General features: G+C 50.0%; 2 protein-coding genes across 2 annotated transcripts in view; one reads left to right on the top strand and one right to left on the bottom strand.

Annotated features, from left to right (window-relative positions):
* Window positions 1-16,676, top strand: part of ACAN (aggrecan) — a 27,403-nt gene extending 10,727 nt beyond the window's left edge. The window contains exons 13-19 of the mRNA XM_010150085.1: window positions 1-143; window positions 204-1,687; window positions 13,155-13,313; window positions 13,820-13,902; window positions 14,241-14,385; window positions 14,946-15,128; window positions 16,588-16,676. The exon at window positions 1-143 is cut by the window's left edge and continues 38 nt beyond it. Coding sequence (XP_010148387.1) covers window positions 1-143; window positions 204-1,687; window positions 13,155-13,313; window positions 13,820-13,902; window positions 14,241-14,385; window positions 14,946-15,128; window positions 16,588-16,676 — 2,286 coding nt within the window. The remainder of the gene's footprint in view (window positions 144-203; window positions 1,688-13,154; window positions 13,314-13,819; window positions 13,903-14,240; window positions 14,386-14,945; window positions 15,129-16,587) is intronic.
* A 1,877-nt stretch (window positions 16,677-18,553) lies between these two features.
* On the bottom strand, window positions 18,554-21,191 carry HAPLN3 (hyaluronan and proteoglycan link protein 3). The gene is made up of 4 exons (XM_010150084.1): window positions 21,050-21,191; window positions 20,395-20,766; window positions 19,004-19,306; window positions 18,554-18,834 (listed from the first exon to the last, which is right to left on the bottom strand). The coding sequence occupies exons 1-4, from the start codon at window positions 21,171-21,173 to the stop codon at window positions 18,554-18,556; spliced, it is 1,080 nt and encodes a 359-aa protein (XP_010148386.1). The 5' UTR covers window positions 21,174-21,191.
* Between the last annotated feature and the right edge of the window lie 636 nt (window positions 21,192-21,827).

The raw sequence follows: 21,827 nt of genomic DNA, 5'->3' as shown, positions 1-21,827 counted from the left end.
AGTTATGGGCCAAGTGGTGAGGCCTCTGCATCTGGTGAACTAAGTGGGGAAACATCTGCATTGCCAGAAAGTGGTAGAGAAACATCAACAGCTTATGAAATCAGTGGTGAAACATCTGCATTTCCTGAAACGAGTACAGAAACATCCACAATTCAAGAAATCAGTGGGGAAACATCTGCATTTCCTGAAGCAAGTACAGAAACATCCACAATTCATGAAATCAGTGGGGAGACCTCTGCATTTCCTGAATTTAGCATAGAAACATCAGCAATTCAAGAAATCAGTGGGGAAACATCTGCATTTCCTGAAATTACCATAGAAACATCCACAGGTCAAGAAGCCAGGGGTGAAACATCTGGCTACCCTGAAATTATCATAGAAACATCCACAGGTCAAGAAGTAAGTGGGGAAACCTCTGCGTTTCCTGAAAGTAGCACAGAAACATCCACAATACAAGAAATAAGTGGGGAAACTTCTGCATTTCCTGAAATTAGAATAGAAACATCCACAAGTCAAGACATCAGTGGGGAAACTTCTGCATTTCCTGAAATTAGAATAGAAACATTCACAAGTCAAGAGGCAAGGGGTGAAACATCTGGCTATCCTGAAATTAGCATAGAAACATCCACAGTCCATGAATTCAGTGGAGAAACATCTGCTTTTCCTGAAATTAGCATAGAAACTTCAACAGTCCATGAATTCAGTGGAGAAACATCTGCCTTTCCTGAAATTAGCATAGAAACATCCACAGTCCATGAAATCAGCGGAGAAAATTCTGCATTTCCTGAAATTAGAATAGAAACCTCCACAAGTCAAGAAGCCAGGGGCGAAACATCTGGCTATCCTGAAATTAACATAGAAACATCCACAGTCCATGAAATTAGTGGGGAAACATCTGCATTTCCCAAAATCAGCATAGAAACGTCAACAGTCCACGAAGTAAGTGGGGAAAGCTCTGCATTTCCTGAAATTAGAATAGAAACATCTACAAGTCAAGAAGCCCGAGGTGAAACATCTGCATTTCCTGAGATTAGCATAGAAACTTCTACAGTCCACGAAATCAGTGGGGAAACATCTGCATTCCCTGGGATTAGCATAGAAACCCCAACAAGTCAAGAAGCCAGGGGTGAAACATCTGCCTATCCCGAAATTACCATAGAAACATCCACAGTTCAAGAATTAAGTGGGGAAAGCTCTGCATTTCCTGAAATTAGAATAGAAACATCCACAAGTCAAGAAGCCCAGGGTGAAACATCTGTATTTCCTGAGACGAGCATAGAAGCATCCACAGTCCATGAGACTAGTGGAGAAGCATCCGCGTTGCCTGCTGCTAACATTGAACCAGCTGCCACATCTTTGGCCAGTGGTGAGCCCTCGGGTGCTCAGGAGAAGGAAATTCCTGACACAACATCTGAAGCTGTGACACACGCGCTCACAGGCATTTCAGGGGAAACCTCTGTCCCAGACGCTGTAATTAGTACCAGTACCTCAGATGTTGAACCAACGCATGGACCCGGGAATCCTGAAGTGGCTCAGCTTGAAATAGAGCCTTCCGCTCCGGCAGTGTCAGGGCAAGAGACGGAGACAGCTGTTGCTCTAGACAATCCCCATCCGCTGGCCACCGCTACCGCTGCCCCGCCTCAAGTCTCGCAAGAAGCAATAGATGCGTTAGGACCCACTACTGAAGGTACCGTGTCTTCTTCTCATAGGGAAGGCAGCACATTATGGAAGGGGAGGGAGGGAGGGGGCATAGCTGTCACTTTTTTGGTTTTCTACAGCAGAGAACACTAACACAGAAGACGACTGGGGCAGAACATTATTGGGGTGGGAAGCCATAAACATGTGGGGCTCTTTACAGGTCACGTTGAATAGCTTCTGTCTTAACAAATGACAGTCTGTGTTTGGGCAGGTAATGTGATTATCCAGCCAACATAATTGCGTACCCAGAAGCCTCCAGGACCTCCCTCCTGCCTGTCCATGGGAATTACATGCCCCTGGGGAGAGCAGCAGAGGACCAGGTCAAGGGAAGCAGCAGGAGGGGCATATCTGGCCTTCCCCCACTGCACCGTAGCAGTAGGCACCACTCGCTCCTCTGAACTGGTGGACACAGCTGCCCTCCAGCTGTGATGAGCAGCCCGGTGGAGCTGGTGCCTGCCAGGATGATGATGGAGGCACTGTCTGCTCGTGCACCCTCGGATACCCAGGTCATCACTGGGACATGGGACATAGAGCTCTCCCCTCTGCGTGGCCAGAGGTGGGGGCTGGAAAAAGAGTGTGCGGTGAATGGTCATTGGGAGCTGCTGTGGTCAGGTCCCTGGGTGGCATACAGCTGGGGAAGGCACTAGGGCATTTGTGCCCCCTCTGAAATTGCTGTAAATCACTGCTATAACCTAGAGAAAACAACATTTTTTTCTTCCCATACGGAGACAAGCAAAGACAGCTCCACCCGCCAGAGACTTCCACCCTGGCTAGTGGATGCAGCTGAGAATTCGGATAACATAGGCTGCAAGTCTCTGTCCGGTTTTGTTTCTCTTCCCATGATGTGTCGACTTGCTGCCTGTATCCCTGAGTGTTTCATAGCGCTTGCTCCGGAGTGGGAGGCTGGCTGTCAGCAGTTTTGCAGTGCAGGAGGGGTAAGAGGCAAAGCAAGCCAACTGGGGACAAAAATCTCTGCTCTCAGCATCATCTGCACTGAGTGCAATATTTGCATTGGGCAAACTCCTCCGATCCCTTCGGCACAGAGCATGGCCACCCTCTGATCATCTGATCTTACGCTGCTCTCTGCAGCTAGAATGGGCTAAATGTGTGAGATGATGCTCAGAGCATCGCTACCTTTTGTCAGCTCTGCCGATAAATGCCCTTTCTTCCACCCTGACCCTTTTTGGAGTTTCAGCGCTCTGCCTTTGGTAGGATCCCTTGCTGCCAAGTATAAACCGACATAATATTTAAATCTGAGTAACCATATATGGTGAAAACACTGCTAGCTTTCTGACAAGCATCCCCCAAGCAGTGTTCACGTGCCCTGGAAGCATTAGGATGCTGCAATGAGAAGAAAATGAGATGGGACGTTGTTGTTCTTGCTGGTGGCTGCTTTTGGCCAAAGGAGGAGCCCAGTCCCGGTAACACGGGATGTCCTGCGACATCCCTGGCTTGGTTTAATTTTGCTGCAATTAGGAGCAGGCTTCTGGGGACAGGCCCCATCATGCAGGACATGTTGCTTAAATATGGTATAAAATGTATGTTCAAAGAGATTTGCTGATTTCCTTCTAGCAAAAGTAGTATTAATTCCACCCCCTTCCAACATTACCGTCTGAACTGCTTCTTTTTGGTTAATTTACACCATTCAGCATAGGGACCTCTGGACTCAGTAAGGGTCTGTAAGTGCAGAGCTTTGTGAAGCTCAGCCTGGTTTCTAAACACCATTTCGATCATTTCGAATGAGTCACTGCATTTCTCTCTGCATCACTTCTCTCCCGCTGAGAAAACAGGTGATCACAAATCTTTGTTCAGCCCTGCTCGTAACACGTTGGAGGCCCTGCCTCTCTCTGCTGAGCAGAGGATGCTGCAGAAGTGGGAGAGGACAAGCCACCAGGGTTGTGCCTGCAGCACTGCTCCAGCCTGGCACGGCATCTGGGGCTTGGCAGGGTGCTGCAGGGGTTACGCACCCAAAAGCCTTCCTTGCAACCTAATGGGCTCTGCTTTGGGCCATGCCCGCTGCCACGTCCAAGACTGGAGACAAAAACAAGCCAGCAAAGGCAGGGCTGAAGGGAAGGAAGGAAACTAGCCAGCGAGGCTCAGCAAAAAAAATTAAAAAAAATATATGGCCCCAAAGTATTATTTTATTTCACTGCTTTTTCTTCTTATAAATTACCCACAAGGCGATTGCCAGATTCTTTTGGCTTTTGTTAGCCAACATTCTTGTGAAGTATTTTGAAAGAGAACCATGTGTTCAGCAGCTCATGTGTGAAGCTTGAAAAATGTTCTGAAATTGGAACACGCTGTGTATTTGAAAGTGGCAGAGATGACGGTGTAGCAGCTGGGGTTTCTCAGCAGGTGACAGGGAGAGGTAAGCAACGACTACATGAAGTTTAATTGCAGACTCTTTATAAACTAGAGATGGGCTTGAGTACATGTGTGTGGTTGGTGCCCTCACCAGGGAAGACATTCTAGGATAAAACTTCTCTTTATTGGTAAGCTGCTTTTCCACAGTGTCCCTATAGGGCTAAATGCAGTCCTGGTCAGGGTCTGAAGGAAGCTCATCCAGGCAGCAAGAAAGTGTATTAACCATGAATTTGCAACACCCCTGAACAAGGCGAACTTCTAGAGAATTACAGCAAAGTGATGATGGCAAAAATAATCACAGAATTCCTTTTTTGGGTCATTAATCTTTACAGTGCTCTGGGGATTGTGAACATGGAAAGTCTATGAGGAAGAACTGCAGGCTGGAACTCAAAACGCTATTTCCCATGTTGGGGCTGCCTTTTTACCTGAAGTTTCCCAGTCTTGAAATTTAGATCTTGCAAAAAGATCCAGTCTAATATTTGTGCCTTGAGCTACGCTCGGAGTTTGTAGGATGAAGTGGGTGCCCATTAAGTGCAATTAATTTTGACTAACATTAAGGCACGGGTGAAGCTAGTTCAGCTCACAGAAGGAGCTTAGGGTGAGGAGCAGGGAGGCATGTCCTGTCATTGAAGTGTTCCTGTTAGATCCCGCAGTCTTTTTAGTGCAATGATTTATGAAAAATGATGTTTTTCTGCTCTGCTGTAGCCTCTGCTTCTCTTTAAAAGACAGAGCCAGAAGCACAAGAAAACAGAAGATTAACACTTGGTGTGCCAGTAATTATTAGTATTCAACCAAACTGAAGGCTAAGCACGCACATGTCTTTAGTCAGCAGTTTGATTCCTCTGTGAGGACAGGAACCCCGCAAGCTTGAAGAATTGTCCATAGGCTTGGCTTCTTCATCCAGAGTTTTGCCAACTCAGCGGGTCTTTTTGCTTCTGGTAACATTTGAAGGCAAATAATTATTAGCTGAAAAAAGCATGCTGGCGCTTTAGTGAAAAGCTGTGGTTTGGAGCATTCTGACCAGTCAATGACTTAAAAATTTCACTCAAGGAGGGGGAAGAAAGTGAAATGTGCTGAAATGGCAGCTATTTATGCTAAATTTTGCTTGTCTCTGGTGAAACGAGTTCATGATTTCTGCTGCTATGGCCCCAACATGGCAATAGGTTAGAATCCAAATGAGGAAAGGTCTTGATGGGCTTTCCTCGCTTGCCATGCCCTGGAAGTCCAAGGGATAGAGTTTTATTGGTCCAGAGAAGATCAACCCAGAAGAAAAAAGTCTAGAAAACATTCACCTGTTTCATAACGTTTCACCTAATGTGGAATGCAGATTATGGTCTCAAGAAGAGACGGAGGTACCAGCCCTGGCTGAGAGACAAGCAAAAGCACAGACCATTTGTGGCTGGCCGGGTGACTTCATGTTGCCTGGATATACTGTCTGTTTTGCATCAGAAGTTTATTAGCGTAACCAAAACCTTTCTCTGAAGAGGCAACCTGCAGTCCTGGACTAGTGCTATATACATGTCAGTTTACTTCTACATGTAATATTTTGGAGGCAGAGATGTCCAAATTTCCTGAGCTCTCCTTCCATGAGAGTGGTGGAAAAATCAAAGGTCCCAGCAGATCAACAGGTTCTCCTGGAAAATTGCTGTTCTTTAGATGAATATAGCTTTTTAAGGCTGTAGCAATATCTGCCCCTTCTGCTGCATGGAGGCTTTGGTTTAATTATTGTAGTTAATTATTTTAATGACTTAATTGCTCATCATAATTCACTAGCTGTCTATGTGATGTTCGAAGCTAGCATTTTACTTAAAATGTGAGAAAACTGTTTTCCCCGACTTCTTTTTTTTTCCTTGTAGGAGTCACCCTACAATTGCTCCAATGTTTTTCTTCACTGTTTAAGCTATCAGATCAACAGTTCAAACTCCCCAGTGGTCTCTGAAAAACAAATTTAATTTGTACACAGATTTCTTTTTTTTCACTTGGTCTCTAGAAGATAATTACCTAGCTGGTCTGTGAGTCCTGTTGGGATAATTGCACTTACAAGGAGGCCGATAAAGAAAGGGTGAGGGACAGAGCATCCTGAAAATGCTTTACCTTTCTGTTTTACCTTTGCCTCTCTGCAGAACAGAACCAGGAGTTTAAATCCTAGGGTATATTTCTAAACAAGTCACAGCTTCAGGAAAACTACGCCGTTCGTTCTGGGTTTGGGTGATGGCATCCTCTCTGTTCATAAATTGCTTCTCCTTAGTAGATGTTTTAAGCACAAAGCTGACCTTATTTAATGGGTATTCTTGCTCATCTTCCATAGGGTCTGCCACCGAGCAAAATGCACAGGCTGTATTGTTCTAGAAAGTGTTAGCACTTTTTCTAGTATTGTCTTCTTAGCTTGGGAGGAAGGGTTTTAAAAGCATTTCCTTCTCACCACTAACACTGTGTGTTCACTGTTGCGTGCCATTTGCCTTCTGAGCAAAACCAGGACCAATCTATTTCTCTTTCATTTCCAAAGGATTTCTCTTTCCAATTTCCATGATCTAGTACAGCAAATTGTTTTCAAAGGCACTGGGAGAATACTTATGTTCTGTTTAGTTGCACCAAAAGAAAACAGTTCTGACTAAATATAGTGCGTATCTGGCAATGTAAAAGAAATCTTAGAATGAAAATGGTGAAACAAATTCAAAGTTTGCATTGTCGCTATGTAACTCGTCTTGCTTTCTCCGGCCAACAGTTTACATCTTCCAGATGCAAGACCCTGTTTACATTGGATATTTTGTTGTAATTGTTGGGGTTTTTTAATCTAGAAGTTATACCTTGGGTCCTGTTAGCAGCAAAAATTAGAAACGTGACAATAGATTTGAATAATCTTTTGCAACTTCAGGACAATATTAACTGCAGTCTTCTAAAGAGTGGCTAATTTTTCATTATCCTCAAGAAACAAGTTAATAATACCTTCTCAACAGGCTTCCTATTCTTGGCACAGTAAGGCATTTTCTCCCCTGCCTTTGTTTTAGAGCTGAAGCACTTGAAAGCGAGGGCTGCCTCTGTTCAGCATCCCATGCCGCATCGCTTGTCCTTTGTTAGCGCTGGGTAATAATAGCAGTAGTCTTGTCGTCTTGTCAGCTGATAAGCACTTGAGCTGCAACTCAAAGCAGAGCTGACTTCTTGAGTGACTGCTCACCCAAGCAAATAAACAGCTCACGTCTGCGTAAGATCCTTGGGTGTCAAGGTACCTGGCAGCCGGTGCTGTGGAAGTGGGGGTGCGCTCTGTGCCGAGCAGAGCTGGCACACTGAGCATGCCGCAGGCTTTCCAGCTAGCTGAAGAGGTGTAAGGTGATTTACTAACCTCATCTAGCTCTCAACTCTGTGGAAGTGGACACATTTATAGTATGTAAAATATTATGAAGAAAATAGCCAAGCATGGTGTGATAAGATGGGATTTTTTTTTTTTTAACTGGAGTTCTCACCTCCCATAAATCCTATTGCTGAGCTGTGATATCCTAGAAACACCCACAAACCGACTTGCCAGGGTTTCCAGAGACATCACTGCCAATTTTACCATTTCGACATACTTTTCTGAAAGACCTCCAAGACCCAGATTTTCTGGGAGGACCAGAATCAGCAACGCTTCCTCCAACCCGGCGGATATGTTTGAATTTCCTGGTATCAGCTTGGTGAGATGATTCTACATCCAAGTGGAGATAGAGTCACTGTCCCAACAGGCTGAAGTGGGAGTTTGGTATTTATGATCATATGTTTAAAGTGTCTTCTCTCCAGCCACTTGCAGCACACTTCTGGGAAGAAAATCTGTCTGTGTCTCACTTGTATTTGTTGTCTGGTTTTCCAGTCCTACCTACAAGTACACACCCTTTCTCTGTGTCCCATATAGAAAAATATATATGTATATATATGGAGAGATATATAACATATATATTATGTGCAGAGATTTGTTTTTACAGCATATATAATATGTGCAATCATATTATATACAATATCTGTAAAAGGAAATTCTATTCCAGTGTTATTTCCCAGCTGGAAATCTGTGGCAATGACTTTGCACAGGTGTGTCTGCTCCCTCTTCCTCCAAGACTAGAGATGGCAAATCACAGCAGGTCTGGCTCTCAGAAGATATATTGGATGTGCCAAGTTTTAGTCCACGTTGCAGAAGACAGCTGAAGACACATTATTCCCTGCTAAATGTTCTGCTTTAGCTCTCGTATGTGCTTTGTTCCCACTTCTACAGTGTATTTTCCACTTCAGGAAGTCTTAATGGACAAAGGAGAGCCTTTCCTTACTTGTTCAGCTGGATCCCACTGGAATCAACATGAACTTCTGCCGCCATTGCTGTTGGGAAGCCCAAAGGGCCTCTACAGTTGTAATCATCCCTCAGGATACCTCATTTTCATTTATGCTCTTTATATGCTAGGAACTTCAAGTGTTGCTAGTAAGCAATAGTCAGCCAAGTTCAGCTCTGTTTTGTTCTGGAAGTCTCAAAGTCTTTAGCAGTGCCATGGAAACAGGGATTCTCTTCATGCTGCAGTGAACAAAGAAATCCAGAAAGCATTCATGAGTATCTAGAAGGGCAATCCAGAGGAAAGAATTCCTTCTCTGAGAGAACTGCAAAACTGGAGTAAGAGGTTCATCAACTATCTGAGGAATAATTGCATTACTCACAGTGATAAAGCCTAGAATCTTGGTGCTCCAAAGCACAAATACATTTACCATCCAAGGTCAGAATTTTCTCCATCACTCAGGCATGTTACAGAACATGTCAGCTTTTAGCTGACTAGACAGCCACATGAGGTATAATACACACCTGCTCTCATATGTCTGGAGGCACTGAGGAGCTGGGCCATGGTTCTGCAGGAAGACATTATCTGACCGAACATACCCCAGTCAGAAGATGCACACAGACCTTGTGGAATTGCTGCTCTGCTCTGGCATCTCCATAGCCAGCATGTTTATCATCCTTGAATGTTTCCTCACTAACCCCTCTCATCCACAAGAAGAGCAGGGAGTGTTAGCACTTTTAAAGCCCTACATTTCTTCGGGGTGTGAAAGAGAGGAGCGTCTCGCATGAGGATCTAACCAGTCGTCATTTAACCCAGCCTGTGTGGATGTGTTCCCACTGACTTTCTTAGTCTTCCTCCTTGTTTCCAATTGAACATCTCTGAAATCTTTCCATTCTGAGTGACTCTCCTTCTGATTCCAAAGTTCAAAAAGCAGGATTAAGGCTCAGTCTAGAGAGATGCTGGGAGAAGAGATTTCAATTCCAGCACAAGCTAGGTTTTATAATACATAGATACAATCTGGCGACCTGTGGCCTTCTTCAGAGCATCTATGCTTCTTTCCTTCTGCCCCAAGATGACAGAGGATGGAAGTGCTACCAAATGGCAGCATGTACTACCCAGGTTTGTGCTAATTATCAAATTGAGAAACTTAGAAGAGTTGGGGGCCAAACTCTTCCCATACAAACTTCCCTTTTCTCCTCCAGAAGAAGCAAAAAGGACTGTTAAGGGCTGTTCTGTCTAGATGGTAAACTAAGAGTAGTTTCCTCCACCAAGACTGAATCCACAGCTGGAAAAGACATACCAGCTTCTTCTAGCCCCATCACAAGCAAGAGAGTACATAGTGAGGTCAGGTCTGGAGAAAATGGCACTGCAGTCCAGTATTCTTCACGAAGGAAGAGGCACCCACTGCTAGGCCTAAGATCCTCAAAGGGAAAAAGTTAAGGGTCTCTGAACCACCTTTGAACCCACTTCTTTTCTTGTCTGCAATTTCTTCATCTTGACTGAGAAGAGACTTCTTGCCCCAGAACTTCATCTAAATTATAATTAGGAAGAAACTAGTAGTGAGCACTGGTAATCAGGAAGACTGGTTAGGAAACAGATCTATTTCAGGACATTTCTATCACTTATGAGAATTCCACGTTCTTCCTCGTAGACCCATAGCTGGTGTCTGCACGTTTGATGCATCATGCAGAGACAGCAGACAAGGAAGAGTTACAACAGCTGTCAAAGACACTGAGTGCTGTGTATTGGATACATCTTGCTGAGCTTGTACTGCTATCTCCCGAGTGGTGTTCAACCATCAAGTGACAGAGAACCGATGTCTTCCTTGTAGGGTGGGTTGGGTCTCTTCCCTTCATTCTTCCAGCAGCAACAGTGGCAGTATGTTTTAAAGTAAGATCCTAGCAACTCTCAAGTTCTCCCAAAACAACTGATATTCCCTCCTAAACAAGCAAGGAAACAAGTTCTCCTGTTGGTGGCGTTGCCTGCCCAGAGCCCTAATGGAAGCCGTTGATTTCTTGCAGACACTGATGAGTGCCACTCAAGCCCCTGTCTGAATGGAGCTACCTGCGTTGATGGCATCGACTCTTTCAAATGCTTATGCCTTCCCAGCTACGGAGGGGACCTGTGTGAGATCGGTACGGCCTACTTGGCTTCAGCTAATCTTACTAACTGCTGCACTACCTTGTTCCAAACCTACGCCCCAAAAAAGCTGATCCCGAGTGCTCCCATCAGTCCTGCCCTCATCTCAGTAAGCTAACCTCTAACAGCAGCTTAAAACACACTAGGGAAAAGCTTTGAGACTTTTGCTTATATATTTTGAATAGTTTGTTCATCACAGCACCGTATCCTCTAAGATTCCTAAGCAGGAGCTTCTGGTGTCTTCTTCAACTCTCTCTTTTTTAAGTTTCTCTAGCGAAGCTCCATGGAGATCATAACAATGTTGATCTCAGAAGTCACTGTCTCTTTGGGTCAAGGGTCTTTCTGTTCATCTGTAACAGTAGGGAAACATCTAAGTACATCTTCACCCCAGGCAAACTTTCTCTGCTAGACTGGAATTTCATGGAAGGATGCTTCAACTGAGCCATGAAAAATGACTGTGTCTCTCTCTGCAACGATGCAGCTGAGAGAAGCCTCATTCACCCCAGGAATCTCCACTGATTTGACACAGCATGACATTTTTTTTCATCTCTTCAATGTGGCTTCCTGTAGCAAAATCAGCAGGGAATGTCTATCTTTGAGAAAACGTGAAGTGACCTATTTTCCCATCGAAATTAGGTACTCTGATCTGTACTAGTACTTCTTTGTGTTTCTACAAGGAAAGAAAAAGAGTTGGGTGGTTTTTTTCTTAAAGCTGATGAAAGTCCAAACTTTTATCAGCTTAGCTGAGGGGAAGCTCTCCTGGCCTGTTCAAACAAAAGAGAAATAAGGTTGCAGTGCGTTCTTCACCTTAGCATGAGTAGTGATAATATATATTGCATTTTCTCCTCCTCTTTCTCTGCATCTCTCTTTCTGCTTCCAATATAAACATATGGAGTAGACCATAAGGCGGCGGTTCAGGATCACTGGATCATCGGGGCAGGGACTGTGCTGTCTTAACATCACGTTCCTAATGCAACCTAATGAGCCCCTGATTTACCCATCCCTGCTACCTGTTGTTGAAGATCCCTGTAGTCCAACAAGAGACTTTCTATCCTATGGCTGCTTACGATCTTGTTTGGTCCAAGCCAGACTTAATTTCCTCTCTTCTCCAATTTTTGGGATCATGATGCCTGGGAGTGATAGCCTGGGAGATGTAAAAGTAAGTCAGTGCCGTGAATTCAGCAGGGAATGTAAATCTTCTTTATTCCCATGAGGCAGACCATCCTTTCTGTTGGACTCCAAGAACAGCAGGACACCGTAGGTGAGCTCTGCCATCTGTGCTCACAGCCAGTCCTTCCTGTCACCATGACAGTGTACCCAGCAGGGAACAAGATTTTTGTCACTCTTTTCCAAGACGATTGCTGTCATAGTTCCTTTTTTTTAAAGAGTGGCCTTTCTCCTAGGAAATGTCCTGCTGAGGTTCTGTGCCATGTGCTGTCTCATCACCAGGCTGTGATGACAAGGGGTAGCATTCCAGCTGCTGGAAAAAAAAGTCTTAAATCTCAGAGAATGTGTTTTCTCTGCTCACCTTGTGCAAGCAATCTGCCTGCAAGACCAAGAATCCTTAGAGCTCCAGCTACTTCCAGATAATCCATTTGATCTGTTGAAGAAGGTAGAAAATGTTTTTAGTGCATCAACTAACTACCAACCCTTCCAACATCTACGAAGCATCTGCAATCTCCAGCTGGAAGAACACCGGAAGGGTGGATTAGGAGGAATTAGTGTGATTAAAGGTGACAAGTGCTTTGACCTACAAAGTTTAACAACAGAAGAAAGAAACTGGGAAACCTTACTGGAAAGGGAGAGAGGCATAAGGACGCACGGAAGCCCACCACTCTAAGAGCAGCAACTGCCTGAGAAAGGATGGCAGATTGGGCATCTGAAAGACTGAGACCAAACTTTTCCCTCGGTCATGTGGAGCAGATGTGTGGCGTTGCATTGCACAGGAGCTGCCAAAGGCTTTTTCTACTGGTTTCTCCATTCGCCTCCTCTCTCCCCCATCTCTGCTGTTCTGGTTTGGTTGGTTTTAATGAATGCGTTCAACGCTTCAGTGTTTCTCAGATGGCAAAAGATGTTCTCAAAAGTTGAGAAATTTTTGTATTTCTCTAGCAGCTTCCAAGCTTTTTTCCTTGAGATTTTATTTTCTCTCTCCACCATGGTAAGTTCCTGCCTCCATCCCTTTTCTCCCATCTTGGTTTGCTTCTCCTTCAGAGACCCAGAACCACACCAAGCAATGCAACCACCCAAATCTGGGCTCTCCTCCCCTCTTTCAGTTTCAACACATATGTGTTGATTCTGGGCAGGCCAGCACAAGTGAGCAGAGAGGGGTTCTTGCTTGGTCAGTTCATCAAAAACAGTCCAGAAAAGTGACAGGGGGATTGAATTGCCCTGGAATAAGTTTGTATCTCTAAAGTTTTCTAGTAGCACCATTCATGTAACTGCAAACCCGGGGTATTCAACACAGGCTCCCCTCTCTATGTGTGTCTTGGATGCCTTCTGACATTTTTCCCTGGGATTTCCCACCGGCAACAGTGTCAGGGTTTGCTTTTTAGTGGAAGTGACCATGTGCTGTCCCATGCCATGAGAACATGAGCTTCTAAGAGGTGAGTTGAAAAGCTTCCAGATCCATGCACCAAATCCTTTTCACCCTCCCTTTGTGTGTTTTAGACCTGGAAAACTGTGAGGAAGGCTGGACCAAGTTCCAGGGCCACTGCTACAGGCACTTTGAAGAGAGGGAGACTTGGATGGATGCAGAGTCCAGATGCCGACAACATCAAGCTCACCTGAGTAGTATCATCACCCCAGAGGAGCAAGAATTTGTGAACAGTGAGTGCTGAGGGCAGTCTCAGACTAAGCAAGGGTCCATCTGTAGGATTCTGGGTCTATGGGCAGTTTTATCCAAAATGACATAAAAAAATGCAATTTCCTCCACTGGTGCTCAGTTATTTCCTAATGAGGCCTCATTGTTGTGTGGGAGAGGAAGAACCGTACAGCAATTAGACAGAAGAGGGCTCTTTCTCAGCTAGGACAGATCTTCACTCTTACCACATTGGTGATGTGGCTTGTTCACAAGATGTTCACAAGATGTTCACTTGATGCAATAAGCACAGTGACCTATGCGGATCCATATGTGGGTGGATCCATACTGACTGGGGAGGGAGATGGACAAGCATGATGCGGGGAAAAAAGGACATCAGGGGCTAGAGAATGGGAAGGGGAACAAATGACCCAAAGGCTCCAGGGTCAGAGACATCTGTGATGGCAAAGAAGTCCTTCCAACAAGGTGTAAGGGAACCATGACCCACTCTTCTCTCCTCTTCTACCTCTTCCAGGCCATGCACAAGACTACCAGTGGATTGGCCTCAGTGACAGAACTGTGGAGAACGACTTCCGCTGGTCTGACGGGCACTCTCTGGTGAGCCTGCAGCCCACGGCATGGGCAGGCGTGGGCATTCGGTGGGGAGAAAGAGGTTCCCCCTGGTTGGCAAAAGCCCCGTGAGTTGCGTGCTGAGTGCTTGGGCTGGACATCGAGTGGAGGCAACCCTAAGCTTTGTAAGGCTCATGGTTTTTCCAAGCCTCTAGTAAAGCTGATCAACTAAGCTCCTGGGCACCACTGTGAAGAAAATAACGGCTGTAGTAGCAGTGCTGGCCACCCAGGGTCTCTGACATGCATGGAGGAGGCAGCAGCAAGAATGGAGGGAGGAGGAGAGGGGAGGGCCCAGCCTTAGGTGAAGTGCTTCCCTCTCTTGGCAGCAATTTGAGAACTGGCGGCCCAACCAACCTGACAATTTCTTCGCGACGGGTGAGGACTGCGTTGTGATGATCTGGCACGAGCAAGGCGAATGGAATGACGTTCCCTGCAACTACCACCTCCCTTTCACCTGCAAAAAAGGAACAGGTCAGCACCCTGCGCTGCACTGACAAGGATGGGGGGGCTCAGGCAGTGACTGAGGGGCTGGAGTGGAGCCCCCAGTGCACATGGACATGGGTTTTGTTGCTGAGAAGGGTGGTCAAAGAGGTGGGAGGAATTAGCAGTAGAAGTTGTCTAAGTCTCTAGGAGAGTTTCCTGAGTGCTTGAAAACAGATAATCCAAGCCACAAGGATGGAGTTTCATGTCCTCAGGCAGAGCCATACCCTGCCTGCGGTGTCACTCCTGCACACCAGCTCCGTGCCCTCCCACAAGCAGCTGTTGTGACGCCTGGCTCTTGTTTCCTTTCCGGGAGGCAGGAATGGAGCCCTGAGGCAGACCACTGCTTAATTTCAAGGCTCATCACAGAATTTCCATATCCTCCTGCCCCTGTATTTTGTGGACAGAAGTAATCTGAAAGGGACTTAAGGTTTTGTGAGCAGGAGGAGTGACGAGGCTGTGCGTGCCCAGCCTGTGCCAGGCAGGCAGGAGCTGCCCGGGTGTGAGCTACCCACTCACGAGCTCTCCATGTCTCTACCCATCTCCTGCAGTGGCCTGCGGGGACCCCCCCGTGGTGGAGAATGCCAGGACATTCGGTCGGAAGAAGGACCGCTATGAAATAAACTCCCTGGTGCGGTACCAGTGCAGCCAAGGCTACATCCAGCGCCACGTGCCCACGATTCGATGCCAGCCCAACGGGCAGTGGGAGGAGCCACGGATATCCTGCACAAACCGTACGTTTATCTTTGGGTTAGGGCTGATGCATCCCTGCAGCTGGGAGAAGGAGCTTAGGGATGAGGGGGGTATCATCTTAGGGTGCTGGTGAGCTCTGAGGCAGGCACAAGGGGACACCATGGTCCCCCTGACTTGTTGAAAGCTCTCCCGTTATGGGGCCATGGGAGCTGACATCTCCTGGGTAGGTGGGGACAACAGGGACTGTCTGGAGGGGCAGCCCAGGCAATTCCTGCCCTGGAGCCTGCTCCACCTAGGTAGGGCAGGGGCAACTCCAGAGCCACATAGGGCAACAAGAAGCTTAACAAGGGCTCAGGCTACTTAAAGACAGGAAAGAAAAGGAAACTGCTTCTGAAAGGGTGAGTTTTGGCACCAGCTATATCAGCAGAGAGAATAGGAGCGGGGAGCTGTGGTTCCCCCGAGCCCTTCCCCAGCATCGCCCTGCCCTGAGAGCGGACAGGAGCGCTGTGGCAGAGCTAAGCCAAGGGACAGGGCTGGGCCTTCTCCTGTCAGGCCTCCAGCTGATGGCAGCCAGTCCTCTCCTACTGGCGTCCCAGCCCACTCCCAGGCCTGCCTACACCCCCGTCCCAATCCCTGCTTGCCTGCAGCTTCCCATTAATTTAATCGGCCTCAGCCAAATCGCATCTGTCCAGTGACCTCCTTGCCAGGTCCTGGTCCAGCTGGGCAATTCCATCTAAAGCAATGGTCCCATGGCCAGGGAAATTTGATACAGGCTTAAGGGACAAACCTCCGCCCCAGGGAGGAGATGGAAGGAGGAGGGATGGAGGAGGTATCCAAGGTCAGCCGCATGGTGCAGACCAAGTTGTTGATTCCCTTGGCTCTGCTGCAGACCCCGAGAGCTGCAGGCTGCTCCCAGCATGGACCACCAGCAACCAAGAGACCTGGGCTGTTCCCAAGCAGCTTTTGCTGCTTCCATCAACAACCTCCTGCAATTATCACACTGGAGCAGTGCCGGCTTCGAGGGAGACCGGCAGCACAGATCAGACAGAAACCTTGTCCCTGTCAGCCAGCCAGGGTTGTCTCTCCTCCTGTGCCCTAAGCACATCCCAGCGCTGATGGATATTTCCCTCCCTGTCCCAGAGGACTGGGGAGGGACTGGTAGGGCAGTGGGTGAGATGGGCAAGTGGTCCCCATGCCCACCACGTTAACAACCACCCTCCCAGCTGAGCACAGGGAAGGGGTTGGACAAGCATCCACGGAGAGGATGCTCCTGCCCGGGCTCCCGGTAGGCACTGGGCACCTTCAGCCCTGGGGCAGGAGAAGGGCCGATTGTGCAGGGGTGGGCAGGCTGGCGCCGGGGCACACACAGCTACCCGCCGGGCAGCGCTGGCCACGGCCGTCCGCCGAGCCAGAGGCCGGGGCAGCCAGCACGGGACAAGCGGTGTCTCTGTCCCAGCTCCTGCTAACAAGGTGCCTTTTCTTCTCCTCCCTCTTCTGCAGCCTCCAACTACCAGCGCAGGCTATACAAGAGGAGCCCCAGGAGCCGGTCGAGATCCAGCGGCAGAGCCGTGCACAGACCCACCCATTAGAGCAGGGCAAGAGAGACCGAGCGGAAAGCGAGAAAGAAAGATTTTTAACGGAACAGTTATATTAACAGAGTCGATTTCTTCTTCTTCTTGTTGCTTTTTTGTCATATAAGGAAAAAAAATTATATTAAAGACAAACCCACCTTTGTGTATATATACAAAAAAAAAATTAATGTTTTTCCAAGCACCAAAGCAAAGCGAATTAGATCTCAGCATTTTTACTAACCGTCCGGTTCCAATTATCTTCGTGCCTTCCGGGACAGGGAGGGGGGTGGGTTTGCAGAGGGCAGGGGGTTAAGTTAAATAATAAAGATGATTATTTTTTCCTGATTTTATCCATGAACAATGTAATTATTTCTGTTATTTAATCTCCGGGGTGAACAGCACCTTTTGGGGTTTTATTTTTTTTTTTCCAGAATCCTCCTACTGCTGCAGCACGTTGGGGTGGGTGGGGAGGGCTGGGGGGCTGCAGTGGAAGGATCTGTGGGAGGAGGGAGGCGAAGGGATGCTGAGACCCGGGACCCGGGCACTGGGGGCTGTGGCCCCTCTCTGCTTCCCTGCTGCCCTCCCTGCAGCCCAGCACCCATCCCAGGACGACGTGCTCTTTCCAGGGGACCGTGCGGGGCACCAGCGTTCCCTGCACCTATTTATATTTTTGAACATATCCTATTTTGAAAGAATGATAAATAATAAAGAGAGTGAAATTGGAACAGGCACTTTGTTGGTGTTACTTTTTTGGGGGAAGGGGGATGTCTGTGTGGACCAGGGTGGGGTCTCCCATGGCAAGGCAGCAGGGAAGGAAGGGGAGTGCAAATAAGGTACTCCAGGCTACATGGGACTGGCTCAGTCCCAGCCAGCACCCAGGGGTACAGCCCTGGGAACACCAGAGGTGTAGGGGGAGGTTCCCCAAGCCCCAGCTGAAGAAGGATCCTGGGGCAGGTCATCACCCTGGGAGGGGGTTAACCCACATGCCTAAAACCCATCTAAAACACATCGCCAGCAGGAAGAACTGCTTCACCCTCCAGCTTTCAGTCCTGGCATGCAGGGGGTTAATTAACACTCAGTGAGGGAGCACAAGGCTCTTGCAGGAGCTCAGGTGGGCACAGGGCCGAGCCAGCAGTCATGAGACAATGCTCAGCCAAGGATGAGACAGCCCCTGGCTGTCCAGCCAGGGATCCCCAAATCCTCTCTCTGTGGCAGACCCCTCTCTTGTGCTGGGACAGAGATGGGGACACAGCCATGTCACTCCAGGGCTTTCTCCACTGATTTATTAGAAGAGGTCCAGGAAAATACATCTTTTCATAACCAAATGCTCAAAGAAGAAGGCACCAGAGTTCAAGTGGAGTCCGGGCGAGGGGTGCATGGAGATAAGGCACTGGCACTCCCACGGGGACAGGCACAACGGCATCCTTCAGCTGGACAGGGTTGGGGCTGGAAGAGGGGCTGGGATACAATGCAGACACCCACTCTCTGCCTCTGGCCAAACCCAACCTCACCTCACTCCCACCCCCACGAGCTCAGGGACAGGACCAGCCTGGAGGGGCAGGCAGGTGCCTGTGACACACAGCCACCGCGGGAAAGGGCCACCACCCACGCAGTGGCAGGGGTCAAGCAGCGTGGCAGCAGCCCATGGGGATCATCCTCGTACACACCCCATGCCAGGGATGGTCCCACACTGCACCAGCGACACTGCCCTGAGCAGCTGCACGTGCCAGCTGCTGAGCAAGGGGTAGAAAATACAAAGGAAGGAAATGAAATAAAACAAAAAGAAGCCTCTCCCCCTATCCTGACTCCCCCAAGTCACCCCCAAAACAGCCCTGGGAAACACCCGACACCGTCAGGCTGGAAACATCCTCTGGCCAAGAAGCCTTCCCAGCTCCTTATCTCTCCTTGTAGCAGAAGACCCCAAACCGGCCCTTGCTGGGAAAGCCGAAGCTGCGGACACCAGGCTCCTCAGGGCCGCAGTTGGCCCGGGGCTTCACAATGGGGTAGCGGACACTGCCATCCGCCAGCCAGCCGGCATCGCAGCGGTCCAGCCCCAGGAACTTCCAGGCAGAGTAGAGCTGCCCCACCCGGGCAATCTCAGCCCCCACGTCCTGGCAGCTCTGCTTGGCCTCCTCCAGCGTCATCCTGGCTGGGTGGTCCAGGTAGAAAACCTCTCCTAGGAGGGAGACGGAAGCATCAGCAATAAGCAGCATCTGGAGCATCCCTCCTTGGGCTATCGTCCCCAAAGCTGAGCCCTGAGCCCTAAGGAGGACATGGGATGCCACTGATTGGGCAGAGCATCTTCCCTGGGAGCCCACCCCCCCAGCCTCTGGCCCAGTACCCACCTCTGAGCCCAGAGGAGAAGCAGAAGGCATCAAAGCGGTGCAGGTGCTGGTGGCGTGGGCCGTAGCTGCGGATGCCCGGGGCGAGGTGCAGCCCACCACAGGGCTTGCGGGGCAGGCGGATGGGGTACTGAACGGTGCCGTCAGCCAGCCAGCCCGCATTGCACCAGTCCAGCCCCTCGCTCCAGGCCTGGAAGAGCTGGTTGAAGGTGGCGAGGATGGCGCCTTGGTCCTGGCACGCTCGCTTGGCTTCGTGGAAGTTGAGTCTGTACTGCCCGCGGGGAGGCTGGTAGGGGAACACGATGCCTGGGGGCAGATGGGGCACTCAGCCGGCTCCGCGGGCAGCCCACCCACCCGGTCTGGCCCAGCAGGAGCCGCAGGGGTCCCCAACCCATCCCAAATTCAGGCTCTGGGACAGGGAGCACCCCAGGTTGGCACAGCCCAAGGCTCAGGAGTGCCGGGTCGCTGGGGCTGCTGCGGGCACGCAGCTGCCAGCGGTGAGTTGCCAGCGACATCTGGTGGCACAGGAACATAGGGCCTTGGTCCTGGGGACACAAGGACCACCCTCGTGGGGAGAGCACCAGTACACACAGGGATGCACAGACTACGGTAACAGGGATGCTGGGACCACCACCACAGGGACATACGGACCACGGCCCTGGGGACACACAGACAGTGGTCCTAGGGAGGCACAGACCACCTCTGTGGGGATGGAGCAACCATCATCATGGGGATTCATGAGCTACAGGAACAGGGATACAAGGACCAGGATTACAAGGATGTACGGGCCAGGATCACAGGGACACATGGACCACCAGCATGGGAAAGGACAGACCCCTGTCACAGGGATGGACGGACCACGGGAACATGTGCACCACCACGATGGACCACAGTCACAGGACTGGTGGGGACAAGATACCATGGGAGGGAGGGTGTGGGGGCCAAAGGCACAGCAAAGGAGATGTTTCCCCAGCTCTGAGCTTGGCAGCAAAGCCAGGGCTGAGTCAGGTCCCTCATGGCAAGTGAGCAAGAAGGGTTGGGCCAATCACTAAGGTTCAGCACAAGTTGTATGGGGACACCCAGAGCCAGGAGGCGAGGGGGTGGCTGCAAATGATGCAGCACAAGGGGAAGGTGGGTGGGTAGAGGCAGGAAATGCCGCAGCCACAGGGGCAACCCCAACTCTGACCCCACAGTAGCCTCTCCCCAGCATCCCAGCTGGGCAGCCTGCTCCAGGCTCACTCGCTGCCGAGACCCCACAGTCAGAGAGCCCCAAGTCACCACCCCATCACACCAGCATCCAAGCCCCTTTCTGCCCACAACTGCACTTCCCGACCCCCCTCCTGCCTTGCTACTCTTGGCACAGGGGGGTCAGGCAGTCCCCACTGTGTCCCCACCTTGTAGCCGGAGGTCCACCACATTGCTCTCATCCTCCAGCCCATCGATGACCTCACAGCGGTATTTGCCATCATCCTGCAAGCGCACATCACTGATGACCAGCGAGGCCTCGTGCCGGCCAGGGTGGCGAAGGTGAGCGCGGCCCCGGAAGTCCCCAAAGGCCACAATGGTCTTGCCAATGGCCACCAGCACATCCTGCTCCTTGGTGTAGTCGTCCCGCAGCTTGGACCACTTGATGCGGATCTTGTGCTTGGCTTCCAGGTCAGGCTCGTAGCGGTAGTGGCAGGGCAGGGTGACATTGGCACCATTGGAGCTGTAGACAGGGTCTTTGGGGGTCTCCACCACCAGTTTGACCTCGTTGAAATAAACCACTGGAGACAGGGAGGGAAGGTGTGATGGGCAGGTCGGGATCCAGGGCTTGGCAGCATCCATAAATCTCCCTGCAGCTGCTCTGCTCAGTCCCTCCCTCCACCTTCTCTTCTGTCTGAACATCCCATGAATATCCCATGAGTATCCCTAGAGCACCCCTGCCTGTTCCTCTGGGCCCTACATCCTCCCCCCAAGAGATGGGTTCCAGCTCCATCCCAGAGTCCGGGGTGGGGGGTACTTCAGCCCCTTACACCAACCTGCCAGCCCCGCCAATCCCAGATATACCTTTCTCCTGCCCATTGCCCTTGTCGTTCATGATGTGGTTGTAGTAGAAACCATTGTAGTGGTGGTGGGAGCCGCTGGCCAGCTGCAGCAGGGTGACCTCCAGGAGCAGTGGGAGCAGCATCATGGCTGGGCAGTCAGGCTGAACCCTAAGCCCGGGCTACAGAGGGAGAAAGGGCTGCAGTAACATGCCAAAATAACCAGGAGGGCCCCAGCGCTGCCTGGCACATGGCAGCAGGCAAACCCCATCGCAGACACGCAAGGAGAGGGGTGGGAATAGCCCACAGAACAGCTTGCCTGTCTGCAGGGGAGGGTACAGGCAACTGGAGCCGTGCCCCCAGACCCGCCAGACAAGCAGGGCTCCCGGAACCCTCCATCCTCGTCCTCCCACCTGGGTCACGCCGCACACCACCACGTCCACCCGCTGGGGCTTGCGGAGTGGCCCAACCACAGGGGCGGAGTGGCCAGCCCAGAGAGGGGAGCCGAGACCAAGCTGGGGAGGGGGCAGGCAGGGGAGATGGGATCCCAGGGCATCCTTTGAACAAGGAGCACTGGGAAAACACCACGTAGGGTGTGTGGGGGCAGAGAAGTGGCCAAGCCCCACCGTAAGTCACAAGGCTCAGTTTACAGAGGCAGCAGAGCGTGCAACCCAGCCGAGGAAGGGAGGAGAGAGCTCCGGGAAGCACGGGACAAAGCCTGGGAGCACCCAGCCGGCTGGGCTGCGGACCCCCAGCTCCAACCTAGGGCTGCCGCTTGGCACCATGGATGCGGCTAGCGCTGA

Source organism: Eurypyga helias, unplaced genomic scaffold (assembly GCF_000690775.1).
Source record: "Eurypyga helias isolate BGI_N326 unplaced genomic scaffold, ASM69077v1 scaffold3294, whole genome shotgun sequence".
Taxonomy (NCBI): Eukaryota; Metazoa; Chordata; class Aves; order Eurypygiformes; family Eurypygidae; genus Eurypyga; species Eurypyga helias.
The sequence above is the reverse complement of the archived record's forward strand: the minus strand, read 5'-3'. Positions and strand labels throughout refer to the sequence as shown.